Source organism: Oxyura jamaicensis, chromosome 2 (assembly GCF_011077185.1).
Source record: "Oxyura jamaicensis isolate SHBP4307 breed ruddy duck chromosome 2, BPBGC_Ojam_1.0, whole genome shotgun sequence".
Lineage (NCBI taxonomy): Eukaryota > Metazoa > Chordata > Aves > Anseriformes > Anatidae > Oxyura > Oxyura jamaicensis.
The window spans coordinates 102448296-102464316 of record NC_048894.1 but is presented as its reverse complement, the minus strand read 5'-3'; the positions used below and the strand labels follow the sequence as shown (position 1 = coordinate 102464316).

General features: G+C 36.2%; 1 protein-coding gene across 3 annotated transcripts in view; it reads left to right on the top strand.

Annotated features, from left to right (window-relative positions):
- The window catches only part of CDH7 (cadherin 7), an 88519-nt gene that overhangs the window by 36929 nt on the left and 35569 nt on the right, over positions 1-16021 (top strand). For all 3 annotated transcript variants that reach the window (XM_035317977.1, XM_035317976.1, XM_035317978.1), the window contains 2 exons: positions 5240-5534; positions 12405-12524. In XM_035317977.1, the coding sequence (XP_035173868.1) occupies positions 5522-5534; positions 12405-12524 (133 nt within the window). In that variant the 5' untranslated portion in view covers positions 5240-5521. The remainder of the gene's footprint in view (positions 1-5239; positions 5535-12404; positions 12525-16021) is intronic.

The following is a 16021-nucleotide window of genomic DNA, read 5'->3' as shown; positions in this document are numbered from 1 at the left end:
TGGGGCATACTATATATGAAGACAAGAGTGCTTTTCTCCCACAGACAGTTCTGTGTAGTTTTGTGCTAGAAAGTTTTGGTTATAAAATAGACAAGAAGATTGCTCATGGCTTGGTGTTCTTTCTTTCTAATATTTTTCCCCATACTTGTTCCTCTGTGCTTTTAGAGGCAAGGCAGAAATAAAGCTACAGTTTAGCCACTTCCACATCACCAGGAAGTACAGATGCCTGCACAATCATGAGTCGTATTTTTCTTTCTTTCCTCCCTTTCTAGCTACTTCCACATCAAGAAAGTAAAGGGTGCAGGCAGGCAGGCTCTCCTTCTTGAGAAAACTTCAGTTGATTTGCAAACAAGTGATTTTTTTTTCTGGCATTGGGGAGATATGGAGCTGGGTTTCACTGAAGTATCTCATGCTTGCTAGGTCTGTCCCTTTGCCATCATTACTGTGTGATCCTACTGCTGCTGCAAACCTCCTCATGTTCCCTCTGTGCTTTTCTTCTTCACCCAGATTCAGCCCTGAATCTGTAGAGTCTGCAATGAAACATCATCCATGCTACCACAGTGAGGAACTTCTATAAACTGAGATCTTTGAAGAAGAAAAAAGGAGAAGAGCATATGAATGTTGAATGTATGAATCTACTTTAAGGGAGCCTGAACTGAAAATCAGAGCAATAGAAAACCTCTAATTCAGAACTCAGACAGATCAGTGGTGGCCAGATAAATTGTTTTTAATGCATTGCAGTACCTCTGCTTACTGATAAAAATAAATGTCCTTCTCTACTGAAAATACCACATTAGCATACTTTAATGGCAAGTGATGCAAACTACAGATCTGCACCTACAAATACACTAAATCCAAAAAGCTATTGAGTATTCAGGATCTTGAAGGAAACGTAATATATAGGTTTGAGTATTCCCTAGAATAATCATGATTCTAAGAGACCAAATAAGGATAAATCATTGGGTGAGACAGTATACTAAGCATTTACTGCTGCAGAATGAAAAATGTATGTGAAGACAAAATTTTATTCATCACAGGAGTTAGGGTAGACATGCCTTTGCTACTGAGTCAAACTGACTGCTCTCTTCCATCACACATATCTAAACAAACATTTTCTAAATCTGAGGGGAGATTTAGAGCTTGGTTTAGAAGATTTAAGTGCTCTCTTTTTAGTTTGATTTCATAGACAATAGAAGATACTCAATAAGTTCTCTTCTAAAAACAAATAAATAAATAAATAAAGCTCACTTCTAATAGGCACTGACACTCTCTGCCTCCACAAAGCTTGTGTAGCTTTCCTTATTATATCTATTTCCTCTATGTTAACCTTCGCAGAACTTCAGAAGTTCTGTCTAAAAAGCATCCTCTCTTTCTGCAAAAGCTTGCTGCTTTTTCTTTTTTTTTTTTCTTTTTTTTTGTTTGTTTTGTTTGTTTGTTTGTTTGTTTTGTGCAGTGTATTGCAGAGAACATCCAACACCAAAACACCTAACATCTTCATGTTGTATGTATGTGGAATCTAGCAAAGAAGCAATAGGATGTGGACCATGATGGAGGTGGCAATGGGTGGAATGAATTGGAATCATGAAAAAATTCTATAGCATTCCCCTTTCAGCATGGAGCAGCAGGAGAAATGAAGATGCCTTACACCACGGCTTAGATTTCCATCTTTCAAAAGAGCTGTACAGGGATGAGAAATTATTTTATTTTATTTGCAAACTGCTTCTCAAAGAAAATCTTTCTGCGATATTCCAGAATGAGATCAGATGAGATTCACCCAGTGAATCTTTGAATCTTCCATGTCTCTTGAAACAAGAATTTGAAGTTCAGTTTTTTTTGCTCCTCTGATATTATTGTCATTGTGTTCAGCTGAGCTGCAGTTCTGACTCCTATATGCATCTCTCTGTAGAAAGTATCAGGAGCAATAGACAAGCTAGTAGATGGCACAGATATATTTCTGAAGCCTACAGATTTTTCTGGAATCTTTCTGTAAACTACAACTGTTTTGGGGACTAATACTATTTTGGATAAATACTGTCAAATCAATCACAGGAAAAAATAACAATATGTACTTAATCAGAGGTCTCATTCTTAAGTGTGCTTCTTCATTAAAAACAAAATAAAATAAAAATAAAATGAAAAAATGTATTTTCTAAAGACAACTTTATAAGGAAAATATCAATTCTCACTTCATAGACTCTTAATATAAATAGCTGGACAAATAGAAGTGATCTTAAAACTACACCAAACAGATATCTGGATTCTGTAAGAATAGCTTATTTTTGTATTGTTTTATTGTGTTGTAGTTTAAGTGACCTCACACTGACTCTAAAATATACACATAAATGTTGAGACAAATCCTTAAGAGTGTTTTACATAGAATTGATTATACCATAGTGCAAGAAATGAACTAATCTTTATCTACATCACCTTCCCTGGGGTTAAGTAGGTAGAGAATGGTGCTTTAGTAACCTGAACATGGGCCAGTGTTATTTTATAAAGGCTAAGTAGAAAAAAAAATAGCAAAAGATTCAAAGAAGTTTTCTCACCCAGAACTTCAACCTTGGAGTAACAAAGGCCATTGCTAATCACTTTACTGATCCGATTGCAGTTTTCTACCAAGGCGTAGTTCCAAAAAGTAGCTTATGTTCAGTATTTCACTCCAGGGCACCAATCACCGTAGTGCAATCCGTGTGGAGATTTATGGACCTCAGAGTGGAACGCCTTAAAAACAATGTGCTAATCAGAAATCTACTGTGTGAGAAAATGCTGAAGCTACAGATTTTCTTTTTTTCTCTGGGATGTGAAAGCCTTAGTCAGTGCATCTTTGAGGATTTACACTTCTGCTGTCTCCCCTGAAGGTCTCTTTTCTTTTGAAACACTGCTAGAAAGTTACTCAGGATATGTCTTGATATAAATCCAATGTGAAAGGGAGGTTGTGCAGCCCTGCAGTGTGAGACCCAGGAGAGAGTGCTACAGTATGATGGACTGACAGCTGAGGCTTCCTTCCCATGAGGTAGAGTGAGGTTGTTCTCAGCAGTTTCAGGTGTGGACTCAGTTCCTGTACCTGCCTGAAGAGATCTACTTTCACATCTCTAACCTTCAGACAACTGCTCTACCTGATAAACAGCACATCCTTAAGTATGCCACAGAAAGTGGAGTAATTTTTACAGAGATAATGGGAGCATTACAGCCACCACAGAGAGACCAATTCTCTACTACAATATGATATATGGAAAAAAAATATATTTCTTCAAGCAGAAAAATGCATTGAATCTTTGTACCCTAGAGTTTCAGTTCTTAGCTAATGTGGTGCTCAATATTTCAGTCTACACGGCAGTAATCTGGCTACATAGGGGAAACTACATGAAGCCTCTGCAGCACACAAGAGAACCCAGAAAATGTGCTTTAGGAAAACAGATGAACAAACAAACAAAAGCCACATATCCAAACCAAACAAATAACAAATCAACAACAACAAACAACAAGCCAAACAGATTCTTACTTGCATATACCACTGTTCCTTTTTAAGAAGGATGAGTACTTCTTCCAGTCAAGTTTGAAAAAACAGCAAGAGCCACAGCTGCCAGCTTTGTGAGGAGAACAGCTGTTGAGTGAACTCATTACAGCTGAGGAATAGGCAGTTCTGTGGATATTCAAAGAGTCTTGGTGTGAAATATATTTTCCCTTTATCTGCTCACAGTGTCAGCATTAACTACACCTTAGTGTGCTAAGAAGCAGGACTTTAAAAGATTGGGAAACGCCATTCAGAATTATTTAGGTATCACAGGAGTTAGGAAGCAGTTGAATGAGGATAAACTATATTTTGAAATAATGTACCTAATCTGCTTTAGACATCCCACTTCTGTTTTTGGATCCACTCTGAAGCTCAGATTTCATTCTTGTCTTAAAAGAGAGAGGAAGTGCACTGTAATTGTATGAGATACTCTGACTGTGTAAGACAGTGTAAATGAACTAATGTGTAAGATATAGGTAGGTTTTACCCATCTGAAAAATTAAAAACTAATCATCAGTTCTTCCCTGCTGAAATAGGAGAAGGTTTTGCAGCTGTACAAAGTTGTGCCTGAGACAGCAATTTACTGCAAGTGCATTCTGGAAGTGAATACTATCTGAAAGATAATCCCAGCTGAGAAGGGAAAAAAAAAAAAAAAAGAAAAAAAAAAAAAGACCTCCTCTGTGGAGGACATTGTAATGATGATGACAATAGAGTTACCTCCAAACCCAGTGTGATATGGAGTTAAGAGCAGGTACAAAGTAGACAAGAGAGAAATAATCTTATCATTGTTAATATTCTCCTCAGCTATTTAAAAATAATGATCAATTATAGTGTGTGTGTGTTACTTTGACATGATATCTAGATCAATTATATTGTTGAAAGTTTGAAAAGTATATCAGAGGTGTTAGAGTCTGCATTCTGTAACAGGAACATGGAACTCAGTAGACATAAAAGAGATACAAAAACTATGGAATATTGTTCCATGACTTAAATGAGCTTTCATGATGAGGAAGAAAGCTCCTTTCTGTAAAAATGTCTTGCAGTTTCAATGGGAGCTACATTTTGACCCAGGGAAACTACACTTGGCATTTGATGTTCTGTCAGCGTTAGGACATTTCTTGGTCTTTCTCAAACTTTGTATTATTCTGAAGTTAGATGACAGAAAGCAAGATATGGAAGTGAAGCTACAGGTCCATTGCATAGTATTGAGAAGCCTATTGGCCAGTTCATTCTATTCATTTGATATATTTTAGTGAAATACACAGTAAACATTGTGGAAAACAGCATGTGGTTTCCCATACATTCATAGGAGCAAACAAACACTGACATTTAGTTTATATTGACATTTATTTGAAGTCACACCCTTTAGTAGAACAATAAGCAGAAACCAAAATCAGTTACATTTAGGTGGGGGTAAATAATGGTTATAATAATAACGTGTGTGTGTGTGTGGCTGTGTAAAACTTCAGAAGTAGAAGACTAAGAAGATATAAAATGTATTTGAAAATGAGATGTTTGCAGAAAGGAATGAAATTGTCTTGCTCAGAAGAGTAAACTGACATTCTAATAGTCCCTCATGTGCTGTGCCTGATAAACATTCAGCTTATCTTTCCAAGAACAATAAATTTTCATGTACTACTGCTCGACATAAGAATTATTTTTACATATCTCCATGCCACTGACTCTCTTGTAAGTTAATCTCATCTCTCATCAATTTTTCACCAGCTTCACTCTGATGTTGATAAAGGAGATGGTTCGATCAAATACATCTTGTCAGGCGAAGGGGCAAGTTCCATTTTCATTATTGATGAGAACACAGGGGATATTCATGCTACAAAGAGGCTGGATCGAGAAGAGCAGGCCTACTACACACTCCGAGCACAAGCACTAGATAGGCTGACTAATAAACCTGTGGAACCAGAATCTGAGTTCGTCATTAAGATTCAGGACATCAATGACAATGAGCCAAAATTTCTGGATGGTCCTTACACTGCTGGAGTTCCTGAGATGTCTCCTGTGGGTAAGTGTAAAATACACTGTCGATATTGTGGGATTTTTTTTCCTATTGCCTTTTTAAAAATTTCATTATTTTTTACTATATCACAATAAGTTACTTAATTATCTATGAGCCACCTGCAACTGTTAGATATTTCAAGGCTGAACTGAAAATAGCATACTAGATTAAGTATTTATCCCTCAAAAATGTTGTGAAATTCAAATAGCTATTCAGAGACTCTGATATGCATTTTATGATGTATTTCTCATTCCAGTGCCCAGAGGCTTTGTCTTGTAATTCTCATTAACAATAATAAGTTTCACACCTATGCTATGGAACTCAGAAGTGATAATATATCATTTTGTTCAGATAAAGTCTGTTCTTAACAAATTCTTCACATTCCTAATGCATAACATTTTTGGTAAATGTTGCACATATTGGTAACAGTTTATTGTGTATCTTTTCTAATACTCAAATCCAGCTCTTTGGAAAATATATGCAAGTAGCAGATATTGGGGTACAGTTGGGGGTATTTGTTAAAATTCCAGTGGAATCAGAGAAGAATAACTGTTAAGAAGCTTCAGACCCTCTGTTAGAAAAGGAGTGAAGCTTCTATTCCTGAGTTTGAATTATAAAATAATTTCAACATCAAATACACCATCTCTTCATTTTAAAGAGAACAAATGTTTATCTGTTATCAGGTACTTTTGTTCCTTCAAAACATGTCTGATTCAAACCAGATAAGAATTTTGCCCAAAGACATTTTGTTGAATTTCAGTTTATCTTGAAGTTCTAAATACAAGCATGACATTAAAAAGAATAAGAACTTCATCTATGTCAGTGGAAATACATGTATGGGAATTCTTACCTCAGGTTAAGAAAGTTTTATGGTGATTGAACTTAGGAATGTTTTTGTTTGACTGATTTTAGACCACAGCAAAATTTGACACTTTTAAGTAAGCTGCCAATATAGAATTTGCTGTAGTGTTCTCAAGACTTTATATATATATATATTATTTTTATTTTTATTTTTGGACACTGAACAATGCCTCTAAAGCAGAGCTAGAAAGAGGAAAAAAAAAAAAAAAAAAAAAAAAAAAAAGTCTTCCCTGCCTGTGTGCCCTGCAGCAATCATTAGTCAACACGGCTTTTACATTTGAATCTCAATTTAGGAGCCAATAGAATATTGGTAAAACTATGCTAATGAGTTTTCTATTTATTTATCTTACTAACCAGTTGGTATAGATACTACCTCTTACTTGATACTTGGCACTTATTCATTATCACTCAAACACTATGAATAGCTGAAGAAGCAATAGCATCCTTGGAAAGAAGGATGGACAATATAGCTTTTGAGCAGCATTAGGGTGGATATGATATTGTGATACATTGCTGAGAACTTTTTCCTACTGAACTTGGCAAGAATAATCAGACAATATAAGACTATAAAACCTATATTTAGCACTGTAAAAACATGCTCTGTAAATATATATATAGCAATTATTTTATTTTATTTTATTTTATTTTATTTTATTTTTAGGATTTGATTGTGAGCTGCAGAATGCTACAATAATTAGATTTTTACACCGTTGTCCTTCTCCTTTAAGAATAATATCTCTTAATTTCCCTCTTGGATGAGTTGCCACTTTCCTGTCCTGTACTGATATATTGACATATGAACAACTCCTGTAAATATCTGAGGTTTGCCTATACACACAGATCCTTGTCCCAGCCTCCTACAGATGTTCCATTTGTCCCAGAAATATATTGGGAATCAACTCCTGGGAAGTACATGTTAAACAGTGGGTGACTTAAGGACTATTTTTCAAAATGAGATGGTTTTGCATATTTTGCTGAATCTTTACCAGATGAATGTTTGAAAGAAATTGTATCCCATATGGACAGCAGCACCAAATATATATTCAACTTAGGTAGAATATTGTACAAAATTATCATTAACTGTACCTTGTGCAGTCTCTAAGATCTATGTTGAGGCAGGGCAATTTCATCTTCATGAACTTCCTGAAACTGTACATTTAAAATATCTTCACTGTTTGTATCATACATCTACTGAATATTGAAATATTACTAAATTAAGGATTACCGTGAAGTGTTTATGTGGCACTTGTGGCACTTGTGGCATAGTTAGATAGATCCATAGTTTATTCATATAACACAACTTTTAATTAACCACTCAGAACATTTGTGAAATATTCAGGAGAAACAAAGTATATTTTTCTCCTATTTTGCATAAAATTATATCCATGACAATGATTTTTAATTGGATATTTAACAAAATGAAAGAGATCACAGGATTATAAACCTGAATTAACTATAAAGCTAGAACTATCAACTTTCACCTTAAGGATGGTTATTCAAGTGTAATGATTCTATATAATATTTGGCAAATATTTTAGGGCATTATCTAAGGTTAATTGAAGTCAATCTTTTATTTGAAATGACTTCGGGTCAGGTTCAAATTATATTTGGGTCTGGTCCAATTATACTGATTAAGTTGAATAGGGTAAATATCTTGATGGCTTATAAATCTATTCATAGCAAAACCCTCAAAGATATGGCTTATCTGAAAATCATATATGTTTAAATATTCATTTTACTTAGAATATCTGGCAGTTTTATATTTCAAACAAAAAGATTGTAAGTCATACTTAACAGAGTATTAAAAGAGCATTCCTGTGATGTGAGATGTTGTACACAAAAATAGCTGATGTGACACAGACCCATTTGGCTTATAACCGAGAGAACTGGCAATAAAAAATCCAATGAACAACATAGCTTTGGCTTTGTTTCATATTATACATCATTAATTTATTATAGTCTATGTCTTTAGTAACTGTCTGCCTAGATTTAATTTTTTAATGTGGCTAAAATTCTACTTTAAGGGTTTGTGTAGTTTCAAAAATCTGCATTTATTAAATTCATATCATTTTGGGAACCAATTTTCCCTTAAATGATTTCACCAGTGTTAAAAACGGAAGTAACACACATTCCTCACACAAATCTATTTTAAAACTTTGACCAAGTACTACACACTGTAATAATAATTAAAACAAACAAAAAAACCTTAGAGAGGTTCCTAAAACAATAAACCTAGAGATTTAAAAATGATCCCTGTGAAGTATCTCCATCTCAAAACAACATAAACAACCAGCTCAACCAGCTCAGCTCACCTTTATTTGGCCCTATCACAGAAAAGGCTGATCTCTGCAACATCCGACACATCTGTGAATCTTAACTGGTAAATTAAAGTACAAATATAATTCTAAATTCTGGGTCTCCTCAACAAGAGAACCTCTTTCCTTCTTTTTGCCCTATTATCAGAACTTAAATATATCAAGTTCGTGGATGACTGTTATATTGTGAGATCTACTAGTATTTGTTAAAGGTTAGGTTAAAAATGACAGCTTAACCATTCTGGATAAAACAAACAAACAGCATCAACAATAACAACAAAAACAAACAAACAAACAACAAAAAAAAAGTAAAAAAACAGAAGTCTGTGCCATCCACCCAGAAGCCAGTGTGTTATTAGCTATATCATCAGTAACAAAATGTGCGGAAAATCCATATAGCAGCACAGACTTTCCCTCAATATTTGCTGCAATTGCTTTAAAACTTTATGAAGTTGCTTTATGTAGAATTCATTTAGATGAACTGACATCCTAACTTTGCTACAAATCCCTAGACAATTGTATAGAAACATAATTGTAGATAAATCCATGTCCAAGAGGAAAATACATGATTTTTCAGTAAATGTCTGTCTTTTCGGCCTGTATCAGATATACAAACTATAAGAAATATTTAAAGTTGAAGTTGTGAAGCTACAGGCTATAACTGCATGTTAATGGGTTTGAGGTAGGGTTAGTGTCCTGTTTCTACCTCAGTCTAGGGCTCTGAACAATGCTGTGGTAAAGATTTACAACACCTGGCAGTTAATTAAATGAAAAGAAGGTGTGGTTCTCTTTGTAGACTGTCCCATGTTACCTTTGATTAGATTACTTGGACAGTTACATGAGAATTGTTTGCCTAATTTTTGTTGTGAGGTCAGGGAAAGTGTTCAAGAAGGAAGACAATTTCAGCAAAGGAACATATCTCTGTGTTGCAATGTGGATCCTTTTAAGGAATCCTTATTCTACAAGAGAAATCTTCCTCTGAGAAAATATCTCTGGAAATCTCTGCTGATCTTTCTGTGTATTATGTTTCCTTGCAACAGATCTCCTACAAGTAGGTCTATTCACATTGTTAAAACACCTTACGTTAGATTGCATATATATAATATAATATATATAATATATTGTGCAAAAATCTCCCTCTGGACATAGAATTTCTGGAAATTCAAAGTTTTTGAGTGCAAATCTCAATGAAATGATGATAATAGTAGCTGTTTAAAAATATCTTTCTCTCCCATGAGCTTTGAGGAAAAAAAAAAAAAAAAAAAGCACAAAGGGACTAGGAAAGTATTATTTTCTAGTTGCTGATTACAGTCAAGTAGGATGAGTACAGAAATATTTGGTGTTAGAATTTCTGCCTAATTTTGTTTGTTTGCTAGTTTGTTTGGTTTTGTTTCTGATAGATATATGTGTCTGAATGGGAAAATCTTCAGTTTAGGGGAGAGCCAATTAGATTCATATACTGGCTTTATTTATCTCACAAAACGTAGAAGCCTTGCTTGCCACATCAGTAGATTTTTTACAGCAAACAAGTCCTCCTAAGCTTTCAGGATTTCCAAAATTTCTGTGATGAGATTGCAGAGCTCATCATTTCTTTGATCTTTTATTGGTCTGAAGTCCTTGAAAGCAGCAAGAACAAGGAGCAAAGGCACAGCTCCTTGAGGTCTATAAGAACCTTTGCCAATATTTGCAGCCATTTTAAGCTTCACTGTTAGGGCTTAGAGACTGTGTAAATGTGGTAAACCTGGCTTTCACAAAAAACATATGATGTCAAATAGTCATTAGGATACCCTTGTACTCAAAAGCTTAAGAGACTCTGGAAAATTTAAAATAGGTCTCCATATGGGTAACATTACAGAGTAATCTGTAAAATCAGTTTGACATACTGAATCAAAGCTCTTAGTGGTGAACAGAAAATTGATGTATTTCAAGTCCTGTAACAGATAAATGACTTGATGGATTAACTATCAATTTTCTTTTTAAACTTCCCATCTACTTAATAGTTGCACATGAAATTTCAGGTTGAGAGGTACCCTCTCTTTACAGAAATATTATACAGTCCATGAGAGAGAAAAAATACATTTGAAATAGAATTGCAATCATAATGCTTTGCCATTGATACTTTACAAAGAGAGGTCAGGAATGTGGGTTAGTTAGGTCATATATGAATAAAGTTATCTTATGAAAGATGACTTCTGGTCAGAATTAATTCAAGTAGATCTCATCCTTTGTTATCTGTACCATTTTATAAAGGGCATCATTTAATCCTCTCTCTCTCTGAACCTTCAACCTGATCCCAAGACCCATTTACGATCTTCTACTTACCTGAGAACAGAAAAACTGAAGAGAGTGAATGGTGCACATACTATACTAAACATGAAGAATTTCAGAACTTTCTCTCATCCTTTCCTGAATAAGTCAAAATAAAACTAACCAGAGGACAATTTATGTTGAATTCATCCTGGTCACTTGTTATGACAGTTTGTTCTTAAAGAATGATTTCTGGATTTGCTGCTCTCATTTTCACATAACAAAAATGTGTTCAGTTGGAAAATGAACACTCTTTTTAACAAATGTTTCTCTCTAATCTTGTTTCTAAATCCAGTTTAATAGGGAATCTGATCCTCAGCTGAAGATCTGCACTGGGCATCTGCCAAATTGCTATAAAATTAATTTGCAACCTAACCTCAAAATGGGTCCTTGGGCTATTGAGTGGAAGGTCTCAATGTTCCAGACAATCTGCCAGTGAGAAATAATAATCCTTTCCGCCTATCAAAGGTGGCGACCATGGCCAAGACCCTGGCTCCCATGTGTTGTTTTATTCTGCTCTCAGCATACATCATAGATGATGTACAGAACAAAAACAAATGGCAACTTACATGGAGAACATAATAAATAGGAGAGGAATGTTGAATGAGATTCTCGCAAATTACACCCTTCTTGCTAGCCAGTTAAATATATTGCTTTCTTATTCCTGTTAGCATACACACATTTATCCTAAAGAAATATTTATGTAGCAGATTATGACCTCAAGTGTTACTGAAACATTGTAGATGCAGAGGGAAATGAGTGCTTTTTAATGGAATTTAGAGGTATCTCTCACTTGTTGTCTGAGGTGAAACAGAAACTCTTCGGTCTTCTCTTGTATAAAAGGTCAAGTAAAGTTATAGACTAAAATTCATTTGTATATATATGTGTGTGTTTACAATTATCAAAATATATCATTTATGTGAATGTGTTTATATTTGAATATGTATTACTCATCATTTATAATTTTAATATGTGGACTTCTCTGCAACGGGAAATTGTTACCATATTTCAGACTTGATATCTCATAACATATTTCAGGCATCATCATCAACCATACTTCAGGCTTCATCATCGTTGAAAACACTGTTCATTGGAAGTTTGTTCTTATATATACCCTCCACCAATCAAATTCATAGAGAGGGGAACTACTGAGTAATGTGGTCTTTGTTACTGTGAGTTAAACTCTGAGACTATTTAGGAGGAGCAAATTTTATAACAATTAATATTATTGCTTGACAAAAAGGACCTTATATTGTAAGCAGAATCATGGAAATGATGAACAGCTGTGAAAAAGCCCCCTCACACTGTTCCAGATATATATTGGAACTGCATGTTGCATGTAGTTTAGATTCATGGATCTTTTATGTACAATAGTTCCTTAAACATTTTACAGGTACCTCTGTGGTTCAAGTAACAGCCACTGATGCAGATGATCCTACTTACGGCAACAGTGCCCGAGTGGTTTACAGCATATTGCAAGGACAACCTTATTTTTCTGTGGAGCCAAAGACAGGTAACTTTACACAAACTCTCTACAGTAATACTGAGAAAAAAAGAGCATGTGCATTAAAATTTGCTAGGAACTTATTAATGTGATCTCTTGGTTAATTTAATACCTCATGATTTTGTTGATCTTTTACTCTCTTATTCTTCTGAATATGCCATAACAATAACACATCTGAGTGATTTGATAAGCTTACATTGTTGGAACTGAAATTTTTACCTCTTTGTCAATCTACCAGCTCCCTGGTCTACTGCCTGTTCCAGTATTTCTGAACAATGAAAATTTCAAGACGCTTTGAACATTTGCTTTTTTTGTTTGTTTTGATTTGTTTTGTTTTCAGATATTTGTTATGGAAATGTCCAAATGTCACCTATTTATAAAGCGTAGATTAGTGGCATGACCACCTCTCTCCTTCACTTTTCAAACTGGATTTTTTTTTGTGGAAATGTATTTTTTTATTCATTAGTTTGAACTAGAAATAATTGTACTTCCCATCCTCATCTGATACACTATCTTTCTGCCACTTTCAAAACAAATTATGTTTTTTTTTGTTTGTTTGTTTGTTTTTGTTCCTTTTTTACAATTTTCTTGAAATTTTGTGAAAATTTATTGTGTATTTTCAGCCACAGGAAAACACAATCTGTAATCCTCTTTTTTTAAAAAATAAAATAAAATAAAATAAAAAATTGCCCATTTAACTGTATATTTTGTTCAGTTTTGGGTCCCCCACAACAAGAACGATATTGAATTGGTCTTCTGTGTGCAAAGAAGAGCAACAAAGCTGGTGAAGGAAGTAGACAACAAGACTTATGAAAAGAAGCTTGGGGAATTTTAACCTCATGAAGTTCAACAAAGGCAAAGACCAAGGTCCATCTGTGCCAGAGCAATCCTAAGCACAAATACAGGCTGGATGGACAATGGATTGACAGCAGACCTGAGGAGAAGGACCTGGGGGTATTGGTTGATGAGAAATTCAGAAAGGAGCTGGAAAGGTTCACTTGCAGCCCAGAAAGCCAACCATATCCTGGGCTGCATCAAAAACTGTGTGGCCAGCAGGACAAGGGAAGTGGTTCTTCCCCTCTGTTCTGCTCTCATGAAACCCCACCTGGATTACTGCATTCAGCTCTGGGGCCCCTAGCACAAGAAGGGCATGGATGTATTTGAACAAGTTCAGAGGAGGTCCATGAAGATGATAAAAGGACTGGAAAACCTCTGATATGAAGACAGGTTGAGAGAGCTGGGGTTCTTCATCCTGGAGAAGACAGAATCACAGAATCATCTAGGTTGGAAGAGACCTCAAAGACGATGGAGTCCAACCTCTGACCTAACACTAACAAATCCTCCACTAAAACATATCACCAAGCTCTACATCTAAACGTCTTTTAAAGACCTCCAGGGATGGTGACTCAATAAAGTTCCCTGGGCAGCCTATTCCAATGCCTAACAACCCTTTCGGCAAAGAAGTTCTTCCTAATATCCAACCTAAACCCGCCCTGGCGTAACTTTAGCCCATTCCCTTTTGTCCTGTCACCAGGCATGTGGGAGAATAGACCAACCCCCACCTCACTACAGCCTTCTTTAAGATACCTGTAGAGTATGATAAGGTTGCCCCTGAGCCTCCTCTTCTCCAGGCTCAACAATCCCAGCTCCCTCAGCCACTCCTCACAAGCCTAGTTCTCCAGACCCCTCACCAGCCTCATTGGCCTTCTCTGGACATGCTGGAGCACCTTGATGCCCTTCTTGCAGCGAGGGGCCCAATACTGAACACAGTACTCGAGGTGTGGCCTCGCCAGAGCCGAGTACGGGGGGACAATCAATTCCCTAGCCCTGCTGGCCACGCTGTTTCTTATGCAAGCCAGGATGCTGTTGGCCTTCTTGTCCACCTGAGCACACTGCCCGCTCATATTCAGCTGACTACCAACCAATACTCCCAGGTCCTTCTCTGACAGGCAGCTTTCTAACCACTCATCTCCCAGCCTGTAGCGCTGTTTGGGGTTGTTGTGCCCCAGGTGCAGGACCCAGCATTTGGCCTTGTTGAACTTCATACAGTTGACCTCAGCCCATCGGTCCAGCCTATCCAGATCCTCCCGCAGAGCCTTCCTATCCTTGAGCAGATCGACACACGCACCTAACTTGGTGTTGTCTGCAAACTTACTGAGGGTGTACTCGATCCCCTCATCCAGATCATCAATAAAGATATTAAAGAGAACTGGCCCCAGTACTGAGCCCTGGGGGCTCCAGGGAGACCTTATAGTGGCCTTCCAGTACGTTAAGGGGGCCTACAGGAAACTAGAAGGATTCTTGGTGAGGGAGTGTAGTGATACAAGAAGGGGTAATTTTTAAACTACAAAAGGGTAAATTTAGATTGGAATTAGGTAGATAGTCTTTACTCTGAGGGTGACGAGGCACTGGAACATGTTGCCCAGAGAAGTTGTAGATGGCCAGTCCTTGAAAGTATTTAAGGGCAGGTGCAATGGAGCTTTGAACAACCTGACTCAGTGGAAGGTGTCTCTGTCCATGGCAGACAGCTTGAAATCTTTAAGGTTCCTTCCAACCCAAACTATTCTATGACTCTGTGATTCTATGAATTGAGGCTGCTAAGTCTGGAAAAGAGGAGGTTGAGGGGAAACCTCACACTTTCTATAACTACCTGAAAGGATATTGCAGCAAGGAGGGTTTTGGCCTCTTTTCTCAGGTGACAAGTGATAGGATGTGAGGAAGTGGTATCAGCTTGCACCAGGGGAGGTTCAGATTGGACATTAGGAAGAATTTCTTCAGAGTGAGTTTGGTCAAAGCATCAGAAGGGGCTGCCCAGGGAGTGGTGGAGTGTCCACTCTTGGAGGTTTGGCTTTGTGATGGGACTCAGTAGGTCAGGTTGATGGTTGGACTTGGTGATCTTTAAGATCTTTTCCAAATTAAATGATTTTACTTTTCTCTAATTCTATGATTCTATGTATCATTTCACATAGTGGGAAAATACATTTTTAATCTGCTTACTTCAGTTTGGCATTTTAGCCTATGTGGAGAGGAATTATAATCTCCATTTCAGAGATGGACATGCTGGAACAAAAGAGAAACAAACTATTTACTTTATTTCTCATTTTTAAAAATGTATTGGGAAACAGACCTGAATCCTATTGTTGTGACCAAAAAGTTACACTCCATTTAACAGCATCTAAACTTGCAAAAATAAGCAGTATTCATATTACAACAAATCTGTCCTCAATATAGTACTTATTTCCCCCAAAAGATATGATATATAGTATTTTTTTTGCTTTCTATGTATACGTACAATGTATATTGTCACAATGACTGCAAACAGTCCCTGACCAATAATATAGTATTTTTTGCTAAATCAAAACCTTTAAAGATTGAGACTGGAATGTTTGCATTCTATTTGATTTAGATGTGATACTGAAATTTCTGTGTGCCTGATAATTAGCTTCCAAATAACTGTTTAACAGTTATTAACAATTTAAATATGATAGAAAAACAAGCAGTCCAAG